This window comes from Rhinatrema bivittatum, chromosome 2 (genome assembly GCF_901001135.1).
Source record: "Rhinatrema bivittatum chromosome 2, aRhiBiv1.1, whole genome shotgun sequence".
NCBI classification, from domain to species: domain Eukaryota; kingdom Metazoa; phylum Chordata; class Amphibia; order Gymnophiona; family Rhinatrematidae; genus Rhinatrema; species Rhinatrema bivittatum.
This window is the reverse complement of record NC_042616.1, coordinates 204,925,906-204,949,560: the sequence shown is the minus strand read 5'-3', so window position 1 is coordinate 204,949,560 and position 23,655 is coordinate 204,925,906. Positions and strand designations below refer to the sequence as shown.

General features: G+C 45.1%; 1 protein-coding gene across 1 annotated transcript in view; it reads right to left on the bottom strand.

The window, feature by feature from the left end:
* The window catches only part of ITGB8 (integrin subunit beta 8), a 341,438-nt gene that overhangs the window by 3,377 nt on the left and 314,406 nt on the right, over nucleotides 1-23,655 (bottom strand). The window contains exon 13 of the mRNA XM_029589046.1: nucleotides 38-201. Within this exon, the coding sequence (XP_029444906.1) occupies nucleotides 38-201 (164 nt within the window). The remainder of the gene's footprint in view (nucleotides 1-37; nucleotides 202-23,655) is intronic.

The following is a 23,655-nucleotide window of genomic DNA, read 5'->3' as shown; positions in this document are numbered from 1 at the left end:
TCTTTTAATCTCGAGTAACCAATTAAGATACAATTACCTTTTTAGTTGTAGCTACTCCACAATTAGCAGAAGACTTAATTTTATTCATATTCCACTGTAGAATAATCTGTCTGATGATCAATATAGTCAGTAACCCAATCAAAAATGTAACTATAAAGATAATGAGGAATATTCTGAAATGACTTGGATCTGAGAAGCACACTACAAGAAAGCAAAAAAAATTTTTTTAATTAAATTAAAATCAAGTGTTAATTAAATTATACGATATGGACATGATGGGGTTAGGGAAATATACTAATGTGCATAAAAAACGACAGATCTTGGATCTTAAGTTTACACAATGTGATAAGGTAGTGGTCAGAGCAATTACAAATAGGAAAAAAGTAGGGGATAATACCTTTGTTGAAATCATTGGAGACTTCATCTGGTATATTCTCTAGTTCTGAGAGCTATACCTCCAGAAGAATATAGAGTGTAGAGGCAATTGAGAGGAAGGCTACTGAAATAATACTACTGAGCACTATAAGCCTATGTAAAAATACTTAAGGACCCAAATATGTATACCCTAAAAGAGAAAAAGGAGAGGGAGGAATATGGAAGAGGAAGTCAAATGCCTCAACATTATAAAGGCCAATAGTTATAGAAAGATGATAATTGAATTTCCAGTATTATTAAATTGGTGGATTGTGCTAATAAGGAATTAGAAATATGATGGCAGAAAAAGACAAAATGGCCCATCTAATCTTCTCATCCGTCCAAATTATCTAACCCTTATAATTCCCATCACTACCTCGGAGATCCCCTGTATTTATCCCATGCTTTCTTGATTTCAAATACAGTTTTGCCATTCCATACATCCACTACCCTCTCTGTAAAGAAATATTTCATAGAAACATAGAAACATAGAAATGATGGCAGAAGAAGACCAAATGGCCCATCCAGTCTGCCCAGCAAGGTTCACACTTTTTTTTTTCTAATACATATCTGTTTCTCTTGGCTCTTATTAACCTTTTGGTTCTATTTCCCTTTCACCCCCACCATTAATGTAGACAGCAGTGTTGGAACTGCATCTAAGTGAAATATCTAGCTTAATTAGTTAGGGGTAGTAACCGCCTCAGTAAGCAAGCTACACCCATGCTTATTTGTTTACCCAGACTATGTTATTCAGTCCTTGTTGGTTGTTGTCTATATATAGATCCACTTTTCTTCATTCCCCCTGCCGTTGAAGCAGAGAGCTATGCTGGATATGCGTGAATTATTGGTCTTTATTACTTCTGAGTCTACCCCCTTTCCTCCTCATTCCAAGACCCATTGTTCTAGAACCTCCTTTTTGTTGAAAGAGGCTAGCCTCTTGTGCATGGAATTGTTTGCGATATTTAAATATCTCTGTCATATTTCTCCTATTTTGCCTTTCCTCTAGGGTGTATATATTTAGATATTTAAGTCTATCCCAATACGCTTTAGAATGAAGACCACTGATCATTTTAGTAGCCACCCTCTGGACCGACTCCAACCGATTTAAATCCTTTTGAAGATGCAGTGATATTTCCCCTGTGAAAATCTCACCAGGGATTTATACTGGGGAATATCACCTCCCTTTTTCTGCTGACCATTCCTCTACCTATGCAGTCAAGCATCTTTTTGGCTTTTGTCATCACTTTTTGCTATTCACAGCTTTCTGGGCAAAAGGACTTTGGGGATCAGATCAATTTGACCAAATTGTGGTCAGTTTGTTCATTATTTTGAGAGTAAGGTCTACAGATGTGTTCATGGTTATTGAATTCAACCGATGTAGTACTTTTAGGAGGTATAAGCTCTGTAGTGCATGGTAGAATTTCATCATATGAATGGAGTGGGTCTTAAGGTGTTAGTAGGTGGAATGAAGTTATAGTCCTCCTTGGTTAATTTGATGTTTATTAGGAGGTAGTTTGGATTGGTTAGGAGGCATTGTTAATACATCACTTGAAAATTGATTTATGCTAGCCTGCTTCATTAGTACGGCCAATTTTGAAGAAGCCCCAGTTAAATCCAAATCTTTATAAGAGTTAGACTTGTTTCTAACCTTCCTTGTTCTACTGAAAGGTCATAGAGAAGGAGGTTACAACTGAGGTTTCAAATTTTTTGGAGCACGCCGGGTGGTTAGCTGACAATCACTCAGATTTTCGCCAATGGCATAATACAGAATCAGTTTTATTATCTATTTCTGACAATGTGCTATACACTTTAGATGCCGGGCATTCTATTTTTCTGATTCTGCTTGATCTCTAAAGTGCCTTTGGTTTGGTAGAACATTGATTGTTGCTAGAAAGGTGTTAACTGTTGGGCCTGAGAAGCCAGGTGAAGGACTGGATTTTGTCACTTTTGGATGGTGATTCAGGTGGGGAAAGTTTGCTCTGTGCCAGTCGGGCTGAATATGGGCATAGCACAGGGCTCATGCCTCTCCCCTTTACTGTTTAACATTTTTATGAAGCTGTTGGCTGCTTTGCTTTTGGAACTGGGTGTCACTGGTCATATTTATGCCAATAACATCCAACCTTTAGTTCCTTTGGACTCTAGCTTGGAGGAGGCAGTGAGGCATATGAATTATTGTGTCTATAATTTTGTCCTGGCTGTTAAATAATAAGTTACCGATGAATAAGTCTAAGACAGAGATCCTGGGGATTGGAAGAGCATTTGAAACTCCACTGATTTTTTTTGATTAGTCCTGCAGTAGATAAGGAAATAATTCTTAGACCCAAACCAACTTTCCCTTTGAGACAAAAGAACACTCAGTAAATACAGCAAAGCTTATCTTTTATTGTTAGGCCTTATATTACAATCACGTTTAAGGAGAAAGACCTAGCATTCATTCCTGCCTAATGGGCCTAGTGAGCTGCTCTGTATAAGGAGGTGGCCCGGAAGCCATTAAAGACTGTGCCTTTTGCCCCTTTCTACCTAAAATTGCTTACTGAAGAGTAGGAAAATTGCACTTTGAACTTTACCTTGCTGCTGTTCAGGGTTGCCCAAAGCCACTCCCCTTTTTTGATGTCATTGTACCATGATAAACTGCCCTGTAAGGAGGTGGCCTTAGGCTAGTGGGACTTTAGGATACTGAATACTATCATACTTCTTCCTGCACCTTATTTGGACATTGTTTTTCAACACAGATAATACTTTATGTAGCATGCTTGTCTTGTGTGTCTGTTAGTACAGCATTGGTGAGTCTATTGGATTATATTTTAGATTCCTACACTTAGAAGAAATGATGTTAATAGTACTTTTAAATTTTCTTTCTTATATAGCTGGGATGGGTGAACATCTTGCTGTAATCTCAGGGATGGGGAAATATGCCAGTTTAAAGGGGAAGAATACTTCTTATGAGGGAACTTGTATTAGTTCCTGTTCCCCCCATACATAGCAGACTCAAATGATATAATATCATATAACAAACTACACAGATACAAGTTGGATATCTGAATGCAAAATAAAAAAGGAAGAAAGAGCAAGAGTAACACACACCTAAGGGATACTACACAACCCTTCCTGGGCCAAAGTTTTACTTCACCCCACAGAAAGGACCCACCCCTTGGGAAAAGAATGTGGGGCAAGAAACTGAGGAGCTAGCCACAATTAATAAATTCTTTTATGGCCGTTTGGAATTTGACACACTCCCCGGGAAAGGATTACACAATTATTAGTCACATAGACTTGGGAAAACTACTGCTTACAGTATCCCTGGTTTTGAGCCAGAAGGACTGGATTTATTCTTTAGGTTCCTGCTGTGTACTTGTGACCTGGATTTGCCACTATCAGAGATAGGATGCTGGGCTTGGTGGACCTTTGGACTGACCACCCAGTATGACATTTCTTATGTTTTTAAGTTTTCTATATGAGAAACCCTCGCCTTTCCAGTGACTCCTGATATAGTAAGTGTTCCTGCATCACTTTGAGCTTTTTTGCTTTTCATTGAATTCCTTCAATCTTATCTTTGTCCTTCAAGTATTGTACTACAGAAAGTAAACAAAACTGTAGTCCAAGAAGAGGAGACTACCAAAGCCTTATATAATGGTAGCATTTTTTTCTCCCCAACAGTAAATCACCCTTTTCAGGCACGCAAATACCCTTGATGCTTTGCCAACCACTGACGATGAGAACAGGCCACACAGGGAGAGTTAGCAGCATACCACAAGGTATGACCTGGTGCTGTCTTTAATCCCTCTCTAAACTCTTTTATTGTCAAAAAAGTACAATCCCAGAATACTTACAAGGAGGAACATTTAAAAAGCAGATCTGTCTCAAAGTGTCCATCAGTGCTTGGAGTTAGTTTACAGCTCTAATCATAATGGCAGACTTTGTTTCAACTTAGTTCTGCTTTGCTATATGAATGGATGTGTACTATTTCTTTTCTTAGAGAAATCAGAACTGCAAGTTCATGGATAAATACGGACTGGCTGGGTCTGCATCTTATCACCTGGAACCATCTCATTCTAATTGCAGAGAAAACATTGTAAGAATTACATGGATCAACTTTATTTAATGTAATTATTTAGGTTTATATTCCGCTTTTCAGGCACGTCAAAGCAAATTACATTCAGGTACTCTAGATATAATTAAAAAAAATGTATTGCTTTTGTTTCCTGCCATGTCAGAATTGTCAAGTAATTCTAAACACATAATACTTTTGTGAAGATAGTTAAATATTCCTATTAATGTCCAGTAGATGGTGGTATTTCATCCAGAGTGTTATTGTCATGATATCTAACATTTTATCAAATATGGGTTCAAAGGGTAAAGGAATAAAGAGAGCTTTCTTGTACATATTTGTATGTCATGGATACCCAGGTTTGCTCCACTGATTTTGCAAAGGGGGAGGAGGGAGGGAGATGGTGATTTGAGGACAGCAAAGACAAAATACACAGTAAGTATAGCTAGCAAGCTCATCAGTAACCTGAAAAAGAATGCTAGCTGACCTCAGCAATTAGTAAATAATAAATTCAAAAGAGAGAGAGCTGCGGGAAAGCTGTATTTATCAATTATTACAAATATAATTTAAACAAGTAAAAAGATATTTCAAACACAATATATCATTCAAAGTCACATTTCAATACCTGAATTGCAAATACAAATGTTTCAACCCTTCTAGTAAGATGGCATTATTTTCAAAAGCATTTACACAGTTAAAAGGAGAAATTACTACTTAACTGATAATTTTCTTTAATGAGGACAGGATAATCCACACCAGTGGGTTATGCACCTCTACGACAACTAAAGAATACATGATCATAATGATGAAGACAACCACTCAACTGAGGTCAGACAAGGAGTGTAATATTACTAATCTAAGGACTAGATTTGAAACTTACCAGTAATCCCTGGAAACACAGCCACTCAGGAGGACAATAGCAACACCATCGCAGCCAAGGGCGGGAAGGTGAATTAACCTGTCCTCATTAAAGAAAAGGAAATTATCAGGTAAGTAGTAATTTCTCCTTTCTTAGCATTCAGACAGGTTAATCCATACCAGTGAAATGCACCAAAAGTTACTCCTGAACAGGGTGAGAGGCTGCCCATGGTCAGATCAACATCGCACACATGAAGGCTGCATCCTCCTGGGCTTGCACAACCAGGTGATAATGCCTGGAAATTGTGTAAGAAAAACCACATCGTAGCTTGGAAAATCTTGAAGGGAGACAACAATCTAATCTCTGCCCTGAGCCCTAGTGGAATGCGCACTAACCTGACTAGGAAACGGCTGCTCAGCATCCACATATGCAGCCACATATGCAGCGATGATAACCTTCTTAATCCAGCAGGCTATCGCAGCCCGTGGCATCTACTCACTCTGTGTACTTCCACTGTGAAATATAAACAGCCGGTCCATCTTCCTGAGAGTTTTAGAAACCTCTAATACCTCAAGAGATGCCACTTCACACCCAAGGTCTGTAATAGGCGATATTCAACCACCTCTCTTCTCCCTGCCCAGAGATAGCAGGGATTGATTGATCTAGTGAAAATCCGCGAGATCACCTTTAGCCAAAAGAATGGAACAGTTCGCAAATTGACTTCTCCCAGAAACACTCAGAGAGACGGTTCCCGGTAAGACAGAACCTGCAGTTTGGAAACTCTGAGGCAGATTTTATAAATTTGCGCGAGCGCGTACTTTTGTTCGCGCACCAGGCGCGTAGCCGCACGTATCTTATAAAATCCGGGGTCGGCGCATGCAAGGGGGGTGCACATTTGTGCAACCTGCGCGCGCAGAGCCCGGCACACGCTGCCTGTTCCCTCCGAGGCCGCTCCGAAATCGGAGCGGCCTCGGAGAGAACTTTCTTTCCACCCCCCCGCACCTTCCCCTCCCTTCCCCTACCTAACCCACCCCCTGGCCCTATCTAAACCCCCCCTACCTTTTGTTGGCAGATTTACGCCTGCTGAAAGCAGATGTAAATCTGCACGCGCCAGCGGGCTGCTGGCGCGCCATCACCCGACCCGGGGGCTGGTCCGGAGGCCTCAACCACGCCCCCGGGCCGGCGCCATGCCCCATGGTCCCACCCCGAACCGCCCCCTGACCCTGGACACGCCCCAGACACACCCCTCCCCGCCCCTTTTACGAAGTCCCGGGACTTATGCACGTCCCGGGGCTGTGCGCGCACAGGCAGCCTATGCCAAACAGGCGCGCCAGCGTGTGAGGGCCCTGCGTGCGTAAATTCGGAAGAAATCAGGAAGAGGCTACAGAACGGTCGAAGGTGGGACCCACCAGAATTCCATAAGGGCACCGGCAACCACAAGGGGACACAAAGATGCTTCAATCCTTTCAAGGTTGTGCCACAACCGGATGGGCCCACAAGTGTTCACCATTCTCGTGACCTCAGAAACAGTCCAGAACTGCTACCTGTACCTTCAAGGAATTAATGCTCAAGTCCTTACACAATTCATCCTGCAAAAATCCAAACTGAGCGGGATTTAACCGAACGAGGATGAACCCTTTATTCCTCACACCAAGCCAAAAACAAACATTCACCAAACGTGATCATAGTCTAAGGAAGTGAATAAATTTTGCGCTCAAAGCAAGATGGAAAGCACCGCAGTGGACCACCCACACTTTTGCAACCGAGCCTTCTCAAGGGCCACATTGTAAGACATAAATCAAGTCAGATCTTTGAAAAGAATAGGCCCCTGCCGTAGCAAATCCCTGTGGACTGGAAATCGGAGAGGATATTCCACCAGAATCCTTCACAGATCTGCAAACCACAGCCTCTGCCCTCCTGGGACAATCTGGCACCATCAGAAGTACCAACTGCATGTGTGTCTTGGATCTCTGAATCATTCAGCCCAAAATGGACTATGGGAAAAAGGCATATAGAAGCTTGCCTTCTGGCCACTCCTGCACGAGGGTATCGATGCCTGAAAACTTCAGATTTCTCCTGGGACTCAAGAAGCGAGGAACCTTTGCATTGTGTGATATCGCCAGCAAACCTAGAAATGGGAGGTCTCAGTGGCTCACTATGAGCTAGTATGCTCCGCTGTACCATTCCCTTTCTCCTGGATCCAGACACTGTCTGCTGAGAAAATCGGTTCTTACATTGTCTTTTCCTGCAATGTGTGAGACTAAGATCTCCTGAAGATGTACTTCCACCCATTCCTTGAGTTAGGCTATTTCCAGTGACACTTGCTGGCTCTTGGTTCCTCCCTGTCGATCAACGTAAGCCACTATCGTCACATTATCTGACATTATTCGGACCACTCGATCCTGCAAGTGACTGATGAATTGCAAGCATGTTAACCAAATGGCATGGGCTTCCAGACGATTGCTGGTCCATTGGCACTCCTCTATCCTCCAGTGCCCCTGCGCTTTCAACTCCTCATAGTAAGCCCCCAACCCTGGAGGCTCTATTCTGTCATGCGTAGAAGCCAGTCTGGTGTTTGTAAGGGAATGCCCCTCATTAGATGATCCGCCTGCAACCACCACTGCAGTTGGATGCTAATCTCCAACATTAACTGAAATCGTATGAAGGAGTTTGGAGACTGTGGACTCTAATTGATAAGCAGTGTGTGCTGAAGAGGATGATAATGTGCCCTTGCCTAGGGAACCACCTTTCAGATGGCTGCCATGAACCCACACACCTGTAGATAAGACTACACCTCCGGGTGTATTGTTTCCGTCAATAGTCGCACCTGAGCTGTCAGTTCTAAATGCGGACCCCCGACGGGAACAACCCAGAGACTTGATAAATCCCCTCCAACTGTACTGCTCTTATTGGCAAGTGTAATATTTCCATACGGGAACGAGTCACTTGCAAAAGCCGGTTGACTCCTTTGAGATCCAAGATGGGGTGAAGGAATATCAACTCAATTATCTTGAGATATGGGCTCTGGTATCATAGAACGCAGGCTGAAGAGTCCTGACAACTTACACTCTCTGTCTGTCTCTTCTGCAGAGAACTGTAGGAAAATGCCACAAAAACAACCCAAGGCATGCTGAGAAACTCCAAAACATAGCCATCTCTTATCACCTCCAGACCCCACTGGTCTGACATGATCTTGATCCATCTTCGATAAAAAGGAAAGACAGGTGACCCCCTATCTTCTGTTCCTGGGAGTGGGTCGGCACACCCTCATTGAGGGGTTTGGTGGGGGGAGGTCTGGCATCACCACTCGAGCCTGTGCCCTGTCTGGGATGCAGGACTGAACCTATCCAAAGGTTGAACCCTATGATCAGTTGCTTTCTGTAGGGTTGAAAACATTTAAAACCCCCAGCACGATAAACCAAGCCGAACAAGTGTGGCGCCTGCTTTTAATCTTCTGGTAACCAAGGAATCTGGGACTCATCCCACTTACTGCCATTTCTTTTTTTTTTTCACACTCACAAACCAGAGTGATCCTTAAAAGGGCACTTTTTATAAGTAGGCTTTGGATTGTCTCAATACCCATTCGTCAACCATAGCTGACACTCAACCCTGCTTAGCTTCTGAGATCAGACAAGATTCAGCTCATCCAATTTGCAGAGGCCATAGGGCACTGCCCTGAATTCAAACCAGACTCATCAACCTCCTGAGAGAGAGCAAGGAAGAGCGATCCACCAGAGAGCAGCAAGAGGCCATCTGTAATTTATTGCCACTGCCTCGAGGCTTGCTTAAGGATAGCTTCAATTCTTCTATCTTGCACCTCTTTCAAGCCGCTCACCCTGTCACAGGGATAGTCGCCTGCTTGATGATGGCACACACCAGTGCATCCACTTTCAGAAAGTGCAACTGCTTTCTCTCTCTGACAGATCTAGGGGGGAATAGCGCTACCAAGGTTCATCCCCCTGTAAAAATAGCAACTGAGGTGCCCCATTCAAGATCAATCAGTTCTTGAATATTATCCATAATGCTTCAAGAAATTAATCTAAATGGGATTCTTGATTGACTTCAGCACCCTGCAGCCCCAGCATCTTCAGTGCTTGGGTGATCCAAGCCAGCAATCCATCTCTACGAAAGAAATGCAACATTGTGCTATACAGTTCCAATTCCCAGAGTAATTTCCCATCCTCCAGGGAGTAAGGGCCGCTTTCACCATCCTTGCCACCTGAGTCCCTATTAGCATGACCCATAGCATGTGTAGTCACACTCCGATGCTTACCTGTGGCACCAGGTATGCGGGGATTTGGAGACTGTGATCCTGAATTCATAGGCCTACCATGTCAGTGATTGAGCAAAAATCTGTCAGCGGGGCCTAGCCAAACGGCTACTCAACCCACCATGCTGTTTTGCAGTAGACTTGTGTACAGAAAAGCACATGAATGCCACCGTGGCCCACACCAAAACCAGGTGGCATCGGTCCTGCGCCCACTGAGAAGCCTTCCCCCACTGATGATCCAGTTAGGGGAGCCCCCAATACCAGGCGGCACCTCTGATAGGTCCCTCTCTGCACCCATTCCCGCTTCATACTGGGAAGGGCAGGCTCAGCAAAAACAGCCTCCAAGTAGCACTGATACAAGTTAATGGGGGGGGGGGGGGGACGCCAAGCTTAGATGCCTGAATATGGCATACCGAACAAAAGTAAACCCCCCGCTAGCAACAAGTTCCCAAAGTGTCTGACCATTATGTACCTGTTGTGTTTGAGGCATTGTGGACCCTTGGTTGCAATGGAGATGACTCCGCCCACTGGGAGGAGCCCCCATGGGGAACCACTGCGATAGGCTGACACAGATAGCAGATACAGAATGGATAGAGTCTTTATTGTACTGCTGTAAATAGGTGGTGAAGCAGGAAAGTAAGGCACTGATCCACGAAGTGCCAATATGCTCAACAGGCTCAGAAGTATAGTCTCACCCAGATATTCATGATAGGCAGGAGCCCGCAGTGTGAGTAACGCTGGTGGGTGGAATTGGAGCGCTGGATCGTAGAGGTACTCACAGAATGAAGGCATCTTCCTGATGGTAGAATGGTGGGACCGAAGGTCTGTGTGCAGGATATGAAGTAGATAGGCCCTCAAGGAGCGAGTACCCAAATGGTCCAATATCCTGAAAATGAATAGAGAGAAAAGACCCCCGAGGAGCGGTTGTCTTGGTTAGTGAGGACCCCGAAGGAAAGTTGGAAGCGAGAGACCACCGAGGAGCGGGTGTCTCGAGCTTCTGCTAGAGCGAGGCCCTTAGCGTGAAAGTGGTGTCTAAGTGTACAGCTTAGAGCAGGCAGAGTAGCGAAGCGAAGTCTTTGCTAACTCAAATTGGTAGCAGAAGCAGAGGCTAGATATACCCGGAGGTACTGACGTCATGCTGTGGGGCCGCCCCGAGGTTCCCGCCATGACGTGTATTTGAGCGTCTGAGATGTGCGCACTCGTGCCCTAGGAAGCCACAGGAGTGAGCATGGCGGATGGGGACGCCCATGCTGGTCTGGAAATGCCGAGGCACTCGGCACCGGAGACAGCCATCTTGCCCAAAGAGAGAGAAAGGGGAGAAAAAGAGGTAAGGCAGAGCGGTCGCAGCCGTCTGCGACCGACGGACGCAACAGTACCCAGCTGCTTGCCCGCACAAGTGAGCGTGGACAGTGTGGCCAAAAACAAGGTCTGTCCAATAAGCATCCAAAAATTATAGGCACACAACACGCAGTCCAGGTAGATGCCCAGCTGAGCACCCACCCGAGCATCCAAACCTAAGCACCCACTTGAGCGCACAAGCGTGATCCGATGTCGGATAGTGTTTCGAGGCAGACTTGTATGCATAAAAGCGCCCAAACGTCACTGCAGCCTACCACGTGGGCTCTAAGCAAAGCCTGAGAGCGGGAACTAGTGAAAAGGCTGCTTAACCTGCCAAACTCCACGACTCCTCAAGCTCCCTTGGCAGCGGGAATGGATATTGGATCAGCACACCGAGACTTGGAGATCAGATGGGAAATGAAAACCCTTCTTCCTTTCTTTTAAAAATTTTACTTCTTACCTACACTCAGCCCATCCTGGCCAAGTGTAGAGTCTGACTCAGGCTACGGGGAAGAGGGCAAAGACTTTCACCACCATGCTCAGCTTCTTGCACTCGCTAGCTTCTCAGCTGTTTCTCTCTCTACAGCTAAGTCCACACCGGAAAACCACTTACCAGACCAAGGCACTCTTCTGAGGGAGGGATCCGCAGGTATCACCTCAGGAAAATTCGACTGAGGGAGGGACTGTAAGGTATCACCAAAGGAGAGCTTGGTGAATTAATTTCATTCTTCTTTTCTCCTTCATTTTCTATATTGTTATTATTATTTTTTAAAGTACTCCCCAGTAGGGAGATGCACGTCCACTATCTGCTGGAGACAGAATACTGGTGCAGAGGTATATATACCGTGACATCAGCTTTGTTCCTTCTCCATCTGCTGGTAGAGGTGCATAGCTCACTGGTGTGGATTAACCTGTCTGAATGCTAAGAAATTGGATTTTACAAATGTAAATTCACTTTATCTGTGTACATAAGCTTCTGAAAATTGCTACAATATAAGCCATTGACTTGTCAATAAGTTATACTTACATTAAGTGCATTTAACGCACATAAATGGCTTTTGAAAATTGCTATGATTGTATGTTAACTTTACATGCATAACTCCTTTGAAAATTCACCTGAAAGCTTTTTTACCTTCCTCCTCCTCCATTTCACCTTCCTCCTCCTCCATTTCTTGCTCTGATAGCGACCTCTCTCTTTTCTTTGTTTCTCTTCTCTCCATCCTTTCTATTTATCATTCTATCACCTTCCTCATCCTATTATCCCCCCTTACCAGCTCTTGTACATTCACTCAATTTCCTATTTTTCTAACACTCCCTTTTCCCTTCACATCCCATAAGACACCTACCAGTATTCGTCTGGCCCCTAGATCATTCCCAGATAGGGATCGTATCTCTTCCCAGCATTTACTCACATACTTCCCCCACCTCCGCTCTTACTTCCTCTATAGCATTTAATTTCTCCATTCCCCCGACCCCTACTCAAGCATTCAGCTCTCATCTTGCACCTCAACACAGCATTCACTCCTTTCTTTTCACCTCTTTCCCCAGAATTCATCCATCCTCTCTTACCACCCTTCCAAACATTCAACCCCTCCTCTAACCAGTCATTCAGCAGTCTCTCCTCTTTCACTTACTCCCCATCATTCTTTTCTCATGGCAGATAAAAACCAGTGCTCCAACCAATCTGTCCAACAAGTTACACAGGCTCATAACTGCTACTCCATGCAAGTTACACTTTTTAGTTGAGGGTTACACTCTTGCAGAAAAGTTAGCATAGGTTACCCCAGGGCTTCATTTCCATCATCTTGCTTGTAAGGAGCCTCTGTGTTTACCCCTTGTCTCTTTGAATTCCATCACTACTTTTGTCTTCACCACCTCATCCAGGATGGCATTCCAGGCATCCACCACCCTTTCCATGAGTAATTATTTCTTGTGTTACTCCCATGTCTAAACTCCGCCAGGAGATTCATATTATAAATTGCCTACAAATTATAAACTGCCTACAAATTATAAATAAATTTGTAGGCATTTAGATGGATATTAGCACAATATTTATTGTACTTGTGCATTGTCTGTTTATATTGTTATTTATAATTTTATGAATGCTTTTTGTTAGACTGCTTAGAAATTCTGATTTGTGGTATACAATTTTTTAAATAAATAAATAAAATAAATATCATGAGCCCCTAGTTTTATAGTTTCCTTTCCATTGGAAAAAATGTGTCATTTGTTCATTCATGTCAGGTATTTAAAAAGGATACATTACTACTTACCTGATAAATTTCCTTCCCTCTAAGGAATGCAGGCAAATCCACATGAGTAGGTTATGCATCTCTACCAGAACTGACGTCATGGACTTATAGCCCTGCCTGACATCAGCCCACCAGTATTCTCTGGAAAAGCCAAACTGTGGACAAACTGATTATACACAAACATGATTATTAACAGTCAAGCACTCATGCTTGCACCCAATTGGGAACACAAAATTCAGCCAAAATAATTAACATGCACTAATCTCAGGGGCTGGTTATGTCACTTACTGGTCCTTCAATGAATGAACAGAATAACAGTCTGCATCATCCACAAAGAAGGGACCAACTAAAAGCAAGTAGGCAGCTGAGGGCGGGTTGTGGATTGGCCTGCCTTCCTTAGAGGAAAAGAGATTGATGATCAGGTAAGTAGGAGCCTCGAGGACACAACACCTACTGTGAAGAGATCCACGGCTCTGCTGGGTTACCCTGTAGAAAAATCTGAAGACCCTGGAAAAAAAAATTATACCAAGGAGAAGGAAGATGAATCCACACCGGGGAACATAGGCCAAAATCTAGCACTGTCTGACTGACCCACATCTCTTGTAGATGTCTCTGTCACAGGAAATAAAGTAGGAGAGGATTCATTCGTTATATCGCCTTCCACCCCACTACCCTCAGTCTGAGGGGATGGCCCAGCATTGACCATATCCGTAGTCAAACAGCACTGACACAGGCTTAGAGAAAGTGATGGTTATATTGCCATTATATAGAAACCTGCATAGATAGCTAGACTCTGAGACCGCCTTGTCCCTGGTGCCATAGCTGTCCGGCACTGTGTGCTAGACAGTCACCTGCGCACATCAACTGTGTCCGGCAGTAGACACGCAATATGCACCTGCCAGAGGGCCGCGGCAGTATGCGCTCACATAGCATGCACTGATTATATGTGCTCAGACAGTATGCTCTCAGACAGGCTGCACCTAGATAGTATGCGCTCATGAAGATTCAAATAGTATGCGCACAAGTTCCTGCACACGTAACAATATGCCCAAAACCAGTGCCTAAATATAGGTCATGGCCTTATGTGCCCAAGTACATGCGCACATATGCATTTACCTCAGTGCACCACCATGCAGTGCTCACCCGCCAGCGTGAGGGAAAAAACGTACCTGATTTCAGCCTTCTCTGGCTGAGAGTACAAACAGGTCTCCAGCTATGGGGGGAGAGAGCACAAACAGTCACCGCCAGGCTTTCCCTCTGGCTCTAACCACTTTTATTTTTTTCAAGTCCATGCCTGAGGCAGGCTCCTGGACTGAAAATGCTCAGCTAAGGGAGGGACCCACCGGTGTCACCTCAGGAGCTCAAGCAGTGTCTGAAAATCTATATTCTCCTCTTTTTCATTTTTTTTTATCACAAGCAATCCCCAGTAGGGAATTGCATGTCCACCATCTACAAGAGACGGAGAATACTGGCAGGCTTATGTCGGGGCAATGCCATATGTCCATGACATCAATTTTATTCCATTTCCATCTGCTGGTAGAAGTGCATAACCCACTTGTGTGGATTGGCCTGCCTGACTGCAGAGGAATCTGTATCATATCCCCCCTGTCTCTCTTCTACTATAGGATATCCTCAAGTCTCATCTCAGATATATTTTGGTGCAGACCTCACACCATTTTGGTTGCCTGTCTCTGAACCACCTCTTCTCAAACATTTACCCCTATACTCTCTCACCTCCCTCCAATAATGTATAGCTTCCTTCCTCTACTGGTATTCTGTCTAGTCTAGGAGCACAAAGATCTGCAGAGAGAAAAGTAGTTGAGCAGCTTTTATGTGCTCCAGGCTACTAGCACTTTTGTTCCTGGATTTGCAGCTCTTTTGCTTTACTCATTTGTGTGGCAGCCACTGCAGGACCAAGAGCAGAAGGGAATAGGGAGGAAAGTCAGAGAGCCAGAAAGTCTCCCAGACAATCCAGGAAACAGTATCCGTTGGCAAACCATTACAATTTTATGTCAGTAATGCTTCTTTAAAAATGTCCTTCTTAAGCATTTTATTGCAGGAACAGGAGAAATCTCAGAACACTCAAAGAAGAAAGACTAAAATATAATAACCATAATTCAGGATTAATTCCATGTGCTTCTCATAGCCTGGAGTGATTTAGCAGCTGTGATTGTGTACTTATGAAATATCACAAAACATACAAAAAGTAGAGAGTTAATGCATAAAAGCAATCAGTGCAAGGATGGTTATGATTGATAGGTGGTAGTCCATAAAAGGTTGTTCTGTGTAAGTGCTGAGACCAGTGTGACCTGTCTGTCAGTATAACAACATAGTAAGGGAGCATGTCAGAATGGTCAGGCATATTAGTTTCTCTGGGTGTATGGAATAAGACATTAAAATTGATCTTCAGAGTGTTATTTGGTTAGATTACTGTGGTGTCAAAATTATTATTTGATAATTACATGGTTTTTCTCTTGTAACATCTTTCTTTATCTTTTCTTCATTGCTTATATTTTTTCTCTACACTTTTCTTATTATCCTAGACATCATATATGTATCTTGGACCTTTTATGATTTGCTCACCATAAAATTTGCAAGAGGAGAAGACATGGCCTTGCAGTTAGGGCAGCAGACTAAGAACCAGGTATGCCAGGGCTCAAATCTTGTTTCCCCCACTGATGCCCCTTTGGCAAGTCACTTTGTCCTTTATTATGTGGGGTCTCTGTGATGATGGAGGCAGGCGATGTTTCTCGGGATCGGATTCCAGGCATGAGTCAAGGCAGAAAGTGTATTTCGTGGTCAGTTTCCAGTCTGGGGTCAAAGCCGAGGAGATCCAAACAAGCAGGGAAGGAGATGGAACTCAGGAACTCGTAGTAACCCACAGCTTACCAGGAGTAAGGAGACCTGTTGCCAAGGCAAAGGCTAGAAGCAGGGTCCAGCCTTATCTAGCCCTGAAGGGCTGATGTCATCTGGGAGGGTCGGTGGCATTTTCCCATCACGGGCCCTTTAAATGTCAGCAGGAGGCGCGCGTATGCGCACCTAGGGAAGTCTTATGCAGGAAGTGGTCGGTGGCATCCCTGCCATGGAGAGGAGAGCAGAGGAGACGTCGGCTGGCAGCTCAGAGCCTCAAAGAGGGCTGAGACAGAGGTTTGAGTCAGCAGCGGCTCCCTGCCACTGCCAGGGAGCCCAGGCCTGCTCCTGCCATGGTGGGGCGGCAAGGGGTGAGTGAAGCCGGTCGTGGGGCTCTGCAGCTGGCAAGCGTAACAACTCATTGGTCGAAAAGTGGGGAATGCCAAAAAAATCCACACTAGATTAAGACTCCACAAAGGCACCTGTAACTGCAAGAGAGGATGAAGATGCTTCACTCCTTTTAAGAAATGGGTCACATCTGGATGAGCCGGCAAAGGTCCACCATTCACTTGACCTCGAAACAGGCAAGAGCCTCCAACTGTACCTTCAATGAATTAAGGGCCAACTTTTTACTCAATCCATCCTGCAAAAATACCAAAATGAGCAGGATCTTAACCAAATGAGGAAGAGCCCCTCGATCTTCACATCAAGCCTCAAATACTCGCCAAACCTGCACATAGGCTAAGGAAGTGGAGAACTTTCTTGCTCGTAGCAAGATGACAATAACCACAGCAGAATATCCACCCTTCAGCAACTGAGCCCTTTCAAAGGCCATACCTTAAGACAAAATCAAGTTGGATCTTCGTGAAGAACAGGTCCCTGCCTTAGCAGATCCCTGTGAGCCGAAAACTGTAGGGGAGAGTTCACCAAGAGCCTTCGCAAATCTGCATACCATGGTCTCCTGGGCCAATCTGCTGCCACCAGAAGCATTATTCCCGAGTGACTCTTGATCCTTCGAATCATTCTGCCCAATATGGGCCACGACGGAAAGGCAGGCATACAGCAGCTTCCCTCAAGCCACTCCTGCATGAGGGCATCGATTCCCAAGGACTTTTGATCTCTCCTGAGATGAAGAAGCAAGGAACCTTCACACTGTGAGAAGTAGCCAGAAGGTCCAGAAACAGAAAGCCCCAAGGATCCACTATGAACTGGAATGCCTTGTTTGACAATTCCCATTCTCCTGGATCCAGACTCTCACTGCCAAGAAAGTCAGCTCTTAAATTATCTTTTCCTGCAATGTGTGAGATTGAGATCTCCTGAAGATGCACTTCCAACCTTTCCATAAGTTGTTCTATTTCCTGTGACACTTGCTGGCTTTTGATTCCTCCCTGCCAATTGTTGTAAGCCACCATCATTGCATTGTACAACATTATCCGGACCACCTGACCCTGCAAATGGTTGCCAAATCGCAAGCATACCAACCGGATGGCACAGGCTTCCTGTCAATTGATGCTCCAGAGAGAATCTTCTGTACTCCAGCACCCTTCCGCTGTCAACTCCTGACAGTGAGCTCCTCAACCCTGGAGGCTCGCATCCATCGTGAATACTAGCCAGTCCTGTGATCTTAGGGAACCCCTCTTTCTTAGATGATCCGCTTGTAACCACCACTGCAGTTGTATGCAGGTCTCCATCAGAAGAAGCTGCCGAATCAAATAGTCCCGAGACTGTGGGCTCCAACAAGCCAGCAGAGTGCACTGAAGGGGGTGTATATGCACCCTTGCTCACGACACCACCTTCAGGTTTGCCACCATCAATCCAAGTACCTGTAGATAAGACCACACTGTCAGGCATTTTGGTGTTCATCAGTAGGAGCATCTGCTCTATCAGCTTCATAATACGGCCTTCCAGCAGGAATACCCTGTCCTCCTTCATCTCGAACCGACCCCGTGATACTCTAAAGTCTGAGATGGCCGAAGATTGCTCTTGGCCAGGTTTACAACCCAACCTAGCTCCTGCAACAAGGAAATCACCTTGTGTGACACCAGAAGGTTCTCTTCTAAACTCTCGGCCCAAATCAGTCAATCGTCTAAGTATGGGTGAACCAGAATCCTATCGTTTCTGAACTCTGCTGCCACCACTACCATAACTTTGGATAAGGTTCTGGGCGTGATGGCCAAACCAAAAGGCAGCGTTCAAAACTGATAATGCTGCCTAAAAACTGTGAAATGCAGAAATTGTTGATGCTCTAGCTAGATGGGAATATGAAGGTATGCCTCTGACAAGTCCAGAGACATCAGAACTTCTTCCGACTGAACTGCCATTATCACTGAGTATAAGGTTTCTATACAAAAATGAGTCACCAGCAAATGACAGTTGACCCCCTTGAACTAGGATGTGGTGAAAAGAGCCCTCCCTCTAGGGAACAACAAAATAAATGGAATATCGACCCACATTTTCTTGTGACTTGGGTACTGGATCTACAGCCCGCAGGCTGAGAAGCCTTGACAATGTACACCACTGCCTGTCTCTTCTGCGGAGAATTGCAGGTAGACATCATGAAAACATCTCAGTGAACACTGCAAAGCTCCAGGGCATAGCCATCTCTTATCACCTCCAGAACCCACTAGTCTGATGTGATCTAAATAAAAAAGAGAGAGGCGACCCCCGTATTTCCTGCTCCCAGGGGTGGGTTGGCACACCTTCATTGGGAGGCTCAGGGGGCTCCACTACATGAGCCTGCACCGTCTGGGCTACCTGGGATGAAAGGACTGGGACCTAACAAAGGTTGAGCCCTCTGAATGGAAGCTCCTCTATAGGGTTGAAAATGTACAAAACCCCTAGTAAGACCTCTCGTGCTGGAGAAGCATGGCGTCTATTTCTTATCTTCTGGTCATTAAGGCTGGGACTCACCCCACTTAATGGCCTTTTTTTTTTCAGCTCACTCCCAAACAAGAGTGAACCTTCAAAGGGCAATTTTGTAATGTTAGACTTTGAAATTGCATCAGCTGACCAACTTCTAAACCATAGCTGATGCCTGGCCACTATTACCAAAGCCAACCCTCTGGCCAAAGTGTGGACCAAATTGCAACCCTCATCTGCCAAAAATTCACACCAGATTCAGTGACTTCTTGAGAGAGAAGTAAACAAGAGCAAGCCGCCAGGGAACATAAGAAGCGATCTGCTAATTCATTGCCATCGCTTCACGGGCCTACTTAAGGATAGCCTGAATTCTCCTATCCTGTGCATCCTTCAAAGCTGCTCTCCCTTCTACGGTAACAGCACACACAAATGCATCCACTTTTAGAAAACACAATTACTCTCTTGCAGCTGGATCCAGGGGGACAGTCCTTCCAAGGCTCATCCCCCTTTAAAATTAGCTTCCGGGACGCCCCATTCAAAATCAGTTCTTGAATGGCCTCCATAATAGGGAAGAAACATGAGGCTTTACACAAAGAAATCAAAATGGGATCTTTCTTTGGCTCAGACATGGATTCAGCCCCCCGTACCCCAGCATCTTCCATGTCTGAGAAATCAGAGCCAGTAACTCATCTCTATGAAGGAAACGCAACATAGGGGCTGAGCGCACTGTTTAACCCGCTGTCGGACATGGGTTAAATAGGCACTAATCCACTCCCTAATGCAATAGAGGGATTAGCACCTATTTAACGCGTGTCCGACGCGGAGTGAATGAGTTAGCGCTCATCAGATGCAAATGCATGTGAATGAGGCTATTACTCATTCACTCCAAATGCAAAAAAATAAATGTGCATCTCAGACGCATATTTATTGCTCAGATATTAATGCCTGCCTGGTGCAGGCGTTAATAGCTGAGCGCACTGAAAAAAAATACAGAAAAGCAGAAAAAACTGCTTTTCTGTACATTTTTTAAAGTTAAAAAAAGAAAAAAACCACTCTGCCGGCCGCTTTGAAGACCGATGCCAATATGCTCGGCGTCGGTTTTCATAACCGGCCAGCTGCAGTTATGAAAACCAACGCCGAATTTATCAGCATTGGTGTTCATAACCGGCAGACTGCCAGTAACCGTGGGGTCGCGTTAGCAAGGAGGCGCTAAGGTCACGCTAGAGACCCTAATCCTCCTTGCTAGCGCGACCCCCTAATTTGTTTAATGCACAGCGCCTCCCTTGCGGGTGCCATGCGTGCACTAAGGAAGCGGGCGCTGAAAAGTCAGCACCCACTTTCCGCAAATTTTATTGCATCAGCCCCATAGTTCTATACGGCTCCAATCCTGGAGGAATTTCCCCATCCTCCAGGGAGTAAAGATCAGCATCATCATCCATGCTAGATCCGCAGCAGGTATAGCCATAATCAAACGCTTACCCGCAGCACCAGGAGTGCGGGAATCCGCAGCCTGTGATACTGAACTTCTAAGATTGGCCTGGGGATGAGGACTGCGCCTGAGATTCATGCCAAAACCAGGGGGCATCAGTCCTATGCCCAGTAAACTACCTTCCCCCGCTGAGGAAACAGTTAGGGGAGCCCCAAAATCAGGCGACACCTTTAACACCATTTTTTTCCCATTCCCGTATCAAGCTGGGAAGAACCGGCTTAGAAAAATCAGATGGAGGCAATTCTCCCTGAGCCTCCAAACAGCACTGACACAAGTTAGAGAGAACACCAGGCTGAGATGCCCGAATATGGCAAGCAGCACAAAGGGCAAGGCACTCTGGCTTCTTTGCTATTGGTGCCAGCACGTTGTCAGTACACTCTAACAGGTGTCTGATAACAGTGTGCCCAGCTGTGTTATTTTTTCACACTAAGGGGGTCATTTTCCAAGGAGTTACCGCGGGTGATAATTCCGCAAATCGCGCTAACAGCCGTTAACGTGATTTGCGAATGCACATTTTTAATTTTGTATTCAGGGGGCGGAGTAAATATAAAGTAGGGAGGATTTATTATGTGCCACAAAGTTAGTGTGGCTCCTAACACGGCCAATAACTACACCTCTTTCATTTGTGTTACGTGTGCACTAGAGGCTGGTAAAGGTTTATCATGGTTCTGGACAGGCCTGTTTCAGAGAGAGAGAGAGAGAGAGAGAGAGAGAGAGAGAGAGAGAGAGAGAGAGAGAGAGAGAGAGAGAGAGAGAGAGAGAGAGAGAGAGAGAGAGAGAGAGAGAGAACCTTACTATAGTGCCTCCTCCCTAGGTATTTGTATCCCTATGGGAGGCCCACCTAGTAACTCGAGGTGAGGGTTAAGTAGTAGTGTAGGGGGGTAGGGGCCACTTTGACATTCAACGTGAGATGTACGAACAGAACAGTGGTCTCTTGTGAAGATTTGCTGGCCTTCAGAGTGAGGAAACTCACTCCAAGATGAGATTTGTGCAATGTTCTCTCCACCTAGCTTGATGGACTCTCTACCTGGGTAATAACAAGCTAGGTGGAGAGAACATTGCACAAATCTCATCTTGGAGTGAGTATAAGGAGTTATGGACACATGTCCAAAACGCGCGTCCAACCACGGGTTAACCTGTGCGCTAGCCTGAGCGCAAGGTATTGCATTGGCTCTAGTGGAAGCCTAGGGGGTCGCTACATGAATATATTTATTCAGTGCCTTTGAGCAACTATGATTTATGTGGTTGGCAAGCCCTGCATCTGCACTCAAGCAAAAGAAGTATTTTCTCTCTCTAATTGCCTCCTTCACTAATTATCCCAAATAGAATGTGCATCATGTATATATGGCGTATGGATTGAGAGACATTACTGCGCATGTTTCAACTGCTGATTTCAACATTTTCATTTCATTTGGGCCGCTGAAGGCGTGATGTCACGACGTTTGGCATCACGGCATGTGATGTCACGTCTTCAGCGGCCCAATTGCACGCACAGGGGCCACTTTGGCCCGTGCGATGCGTCCATCTTCGCGGGCAGCTGGAGGCAGGGGAGCCGCGTCCATCGTCACCGATGTCTGTCTCCGGAGGGGGGCTGCAAAAAAAGTAAGTCACTTCGTTGCTTTACACTGCCACTCCCTCTCTCCCCTCCTCCTGAAGTAAGGCTGCTTTTTGCGCCTTGCTTCGGGAGGAGGGGAGAGAGGACTGGCAATCCCGAGTGTAGGATTGCCCGTCCTCTCTCCCCTCTCTCTCTTGCAACTTTTTTTTTTCGCTTTTTCGCTTTTTTTTTTTTTTCCGCTTTCGTTGCTTGCTTCGGGAGGAGGGGAGAGAGGACTGCAATCCCGAGCGTAGGAGAACCGTCCACTTCCTGGTACCTGTCATTTCAAATGTCATTTGAAATGACAGATACCGGCGTGTCCGTGAAGCGTTAGGCCAGCGCACCCAGGATACTGTATAGCGCTCTATACAGTAAAATGGGTTGCGCGGGCCTAACGCTTCATGGACGCTTCTTAGACGCAGCTTGCATTTGCAAGCTATTTACATACAGTATCGAGCGGTAGGTGAGCTGGACTGTGCGTGCGGCAACCGCGGGTGCGCCCGGCACTAACGCAGCTCTTCCTACTGCTCCTTACTGTATCGGCCTGTGTATTAGCTGTTATATGCACGGCGAAGTAGAAACTCTTTAATTGACATTTTAAACTTTTTAACATCCTCCAGAGACCTAAGTTCAAAAGGAATAAGATTCCATAGTGTAGGTGCTGCTATGGAGAAAGAAGTCTCCCTTGTGCTAAACAATTGTGCATGACGAACAGAAGGAATCTCCAACAGATTCAATTGTGACGATATCAGACACCTTACAGGTTTGTAAATCATGGATATTTGCCCATACTTCATAGAAAAATAGAAAGGGGTTTCTGTTCAATCATGTAAATTAGAGAAGTGCTGAACTATAGTGCTTCATCTTCTCAAAATACATTATATACACACATATATATTTTGTCATGGGTCGCTGCCCAGGTCTTGCACAACCCACTGACAATTTTCTGGAACACATTGCTCAAAGCCAACCACTTGCAATAAAAAAAAAATGTATTCCAGACATCAGTGCTCACTTTACATTTTTAAATGTTTTCAATTCTTTCTCTGAGACTGCAGTATCACTCCAGTAAGGTACACGGCAATTAGCTGTTGGCTAGCCTAGATCCCTACAAATGTACATAACTTACTTACAAGGTGTACCTTTTGCAGATTCAAATCCCTAACCAAAGGGCTGCGGTCATCTCTGCTTCCAAAGGACTCCTTCCTGACTCTCCTTCTCCGTCTCCTCTCTGTTTTCCTTTTTCCTGTCTTTAGGCAGAGCTCTCTCTCTCTCTTTTAGCCAGCCTGACAACAGCTAATAGCTTTGAAATTTGTCTCAGTTGTGTCTCCCAATTTTTAACACAGATTTCTGTGGCTGCTGCTGCTTTCACTTTAATTGGTCCTATTTCAATCACTTGGTGAACATGTTGAGGACTGTTAAGGGCAGTCCCTACCATGGGTGTTTTTCTTCAGAGTCTGTTTAAACAAACAGCCCCAAGTGTTAATGTAGTAGGGAGATGCTATTAGGTAGCCCCTGGTGTGGGTATCAATCAGTTAGGCCTTGCATTCAGGGCCAGATTTAAAATTGTGGTGCCCCATAGGCAGAGGACTCAGGGTGGGGTAATTTTCCCTTAGAAATCAGAGAACAGTGGAGGGAATCCCGGATTTTGGGGGCCTTCACAATTTGAGGCACAAGGCACG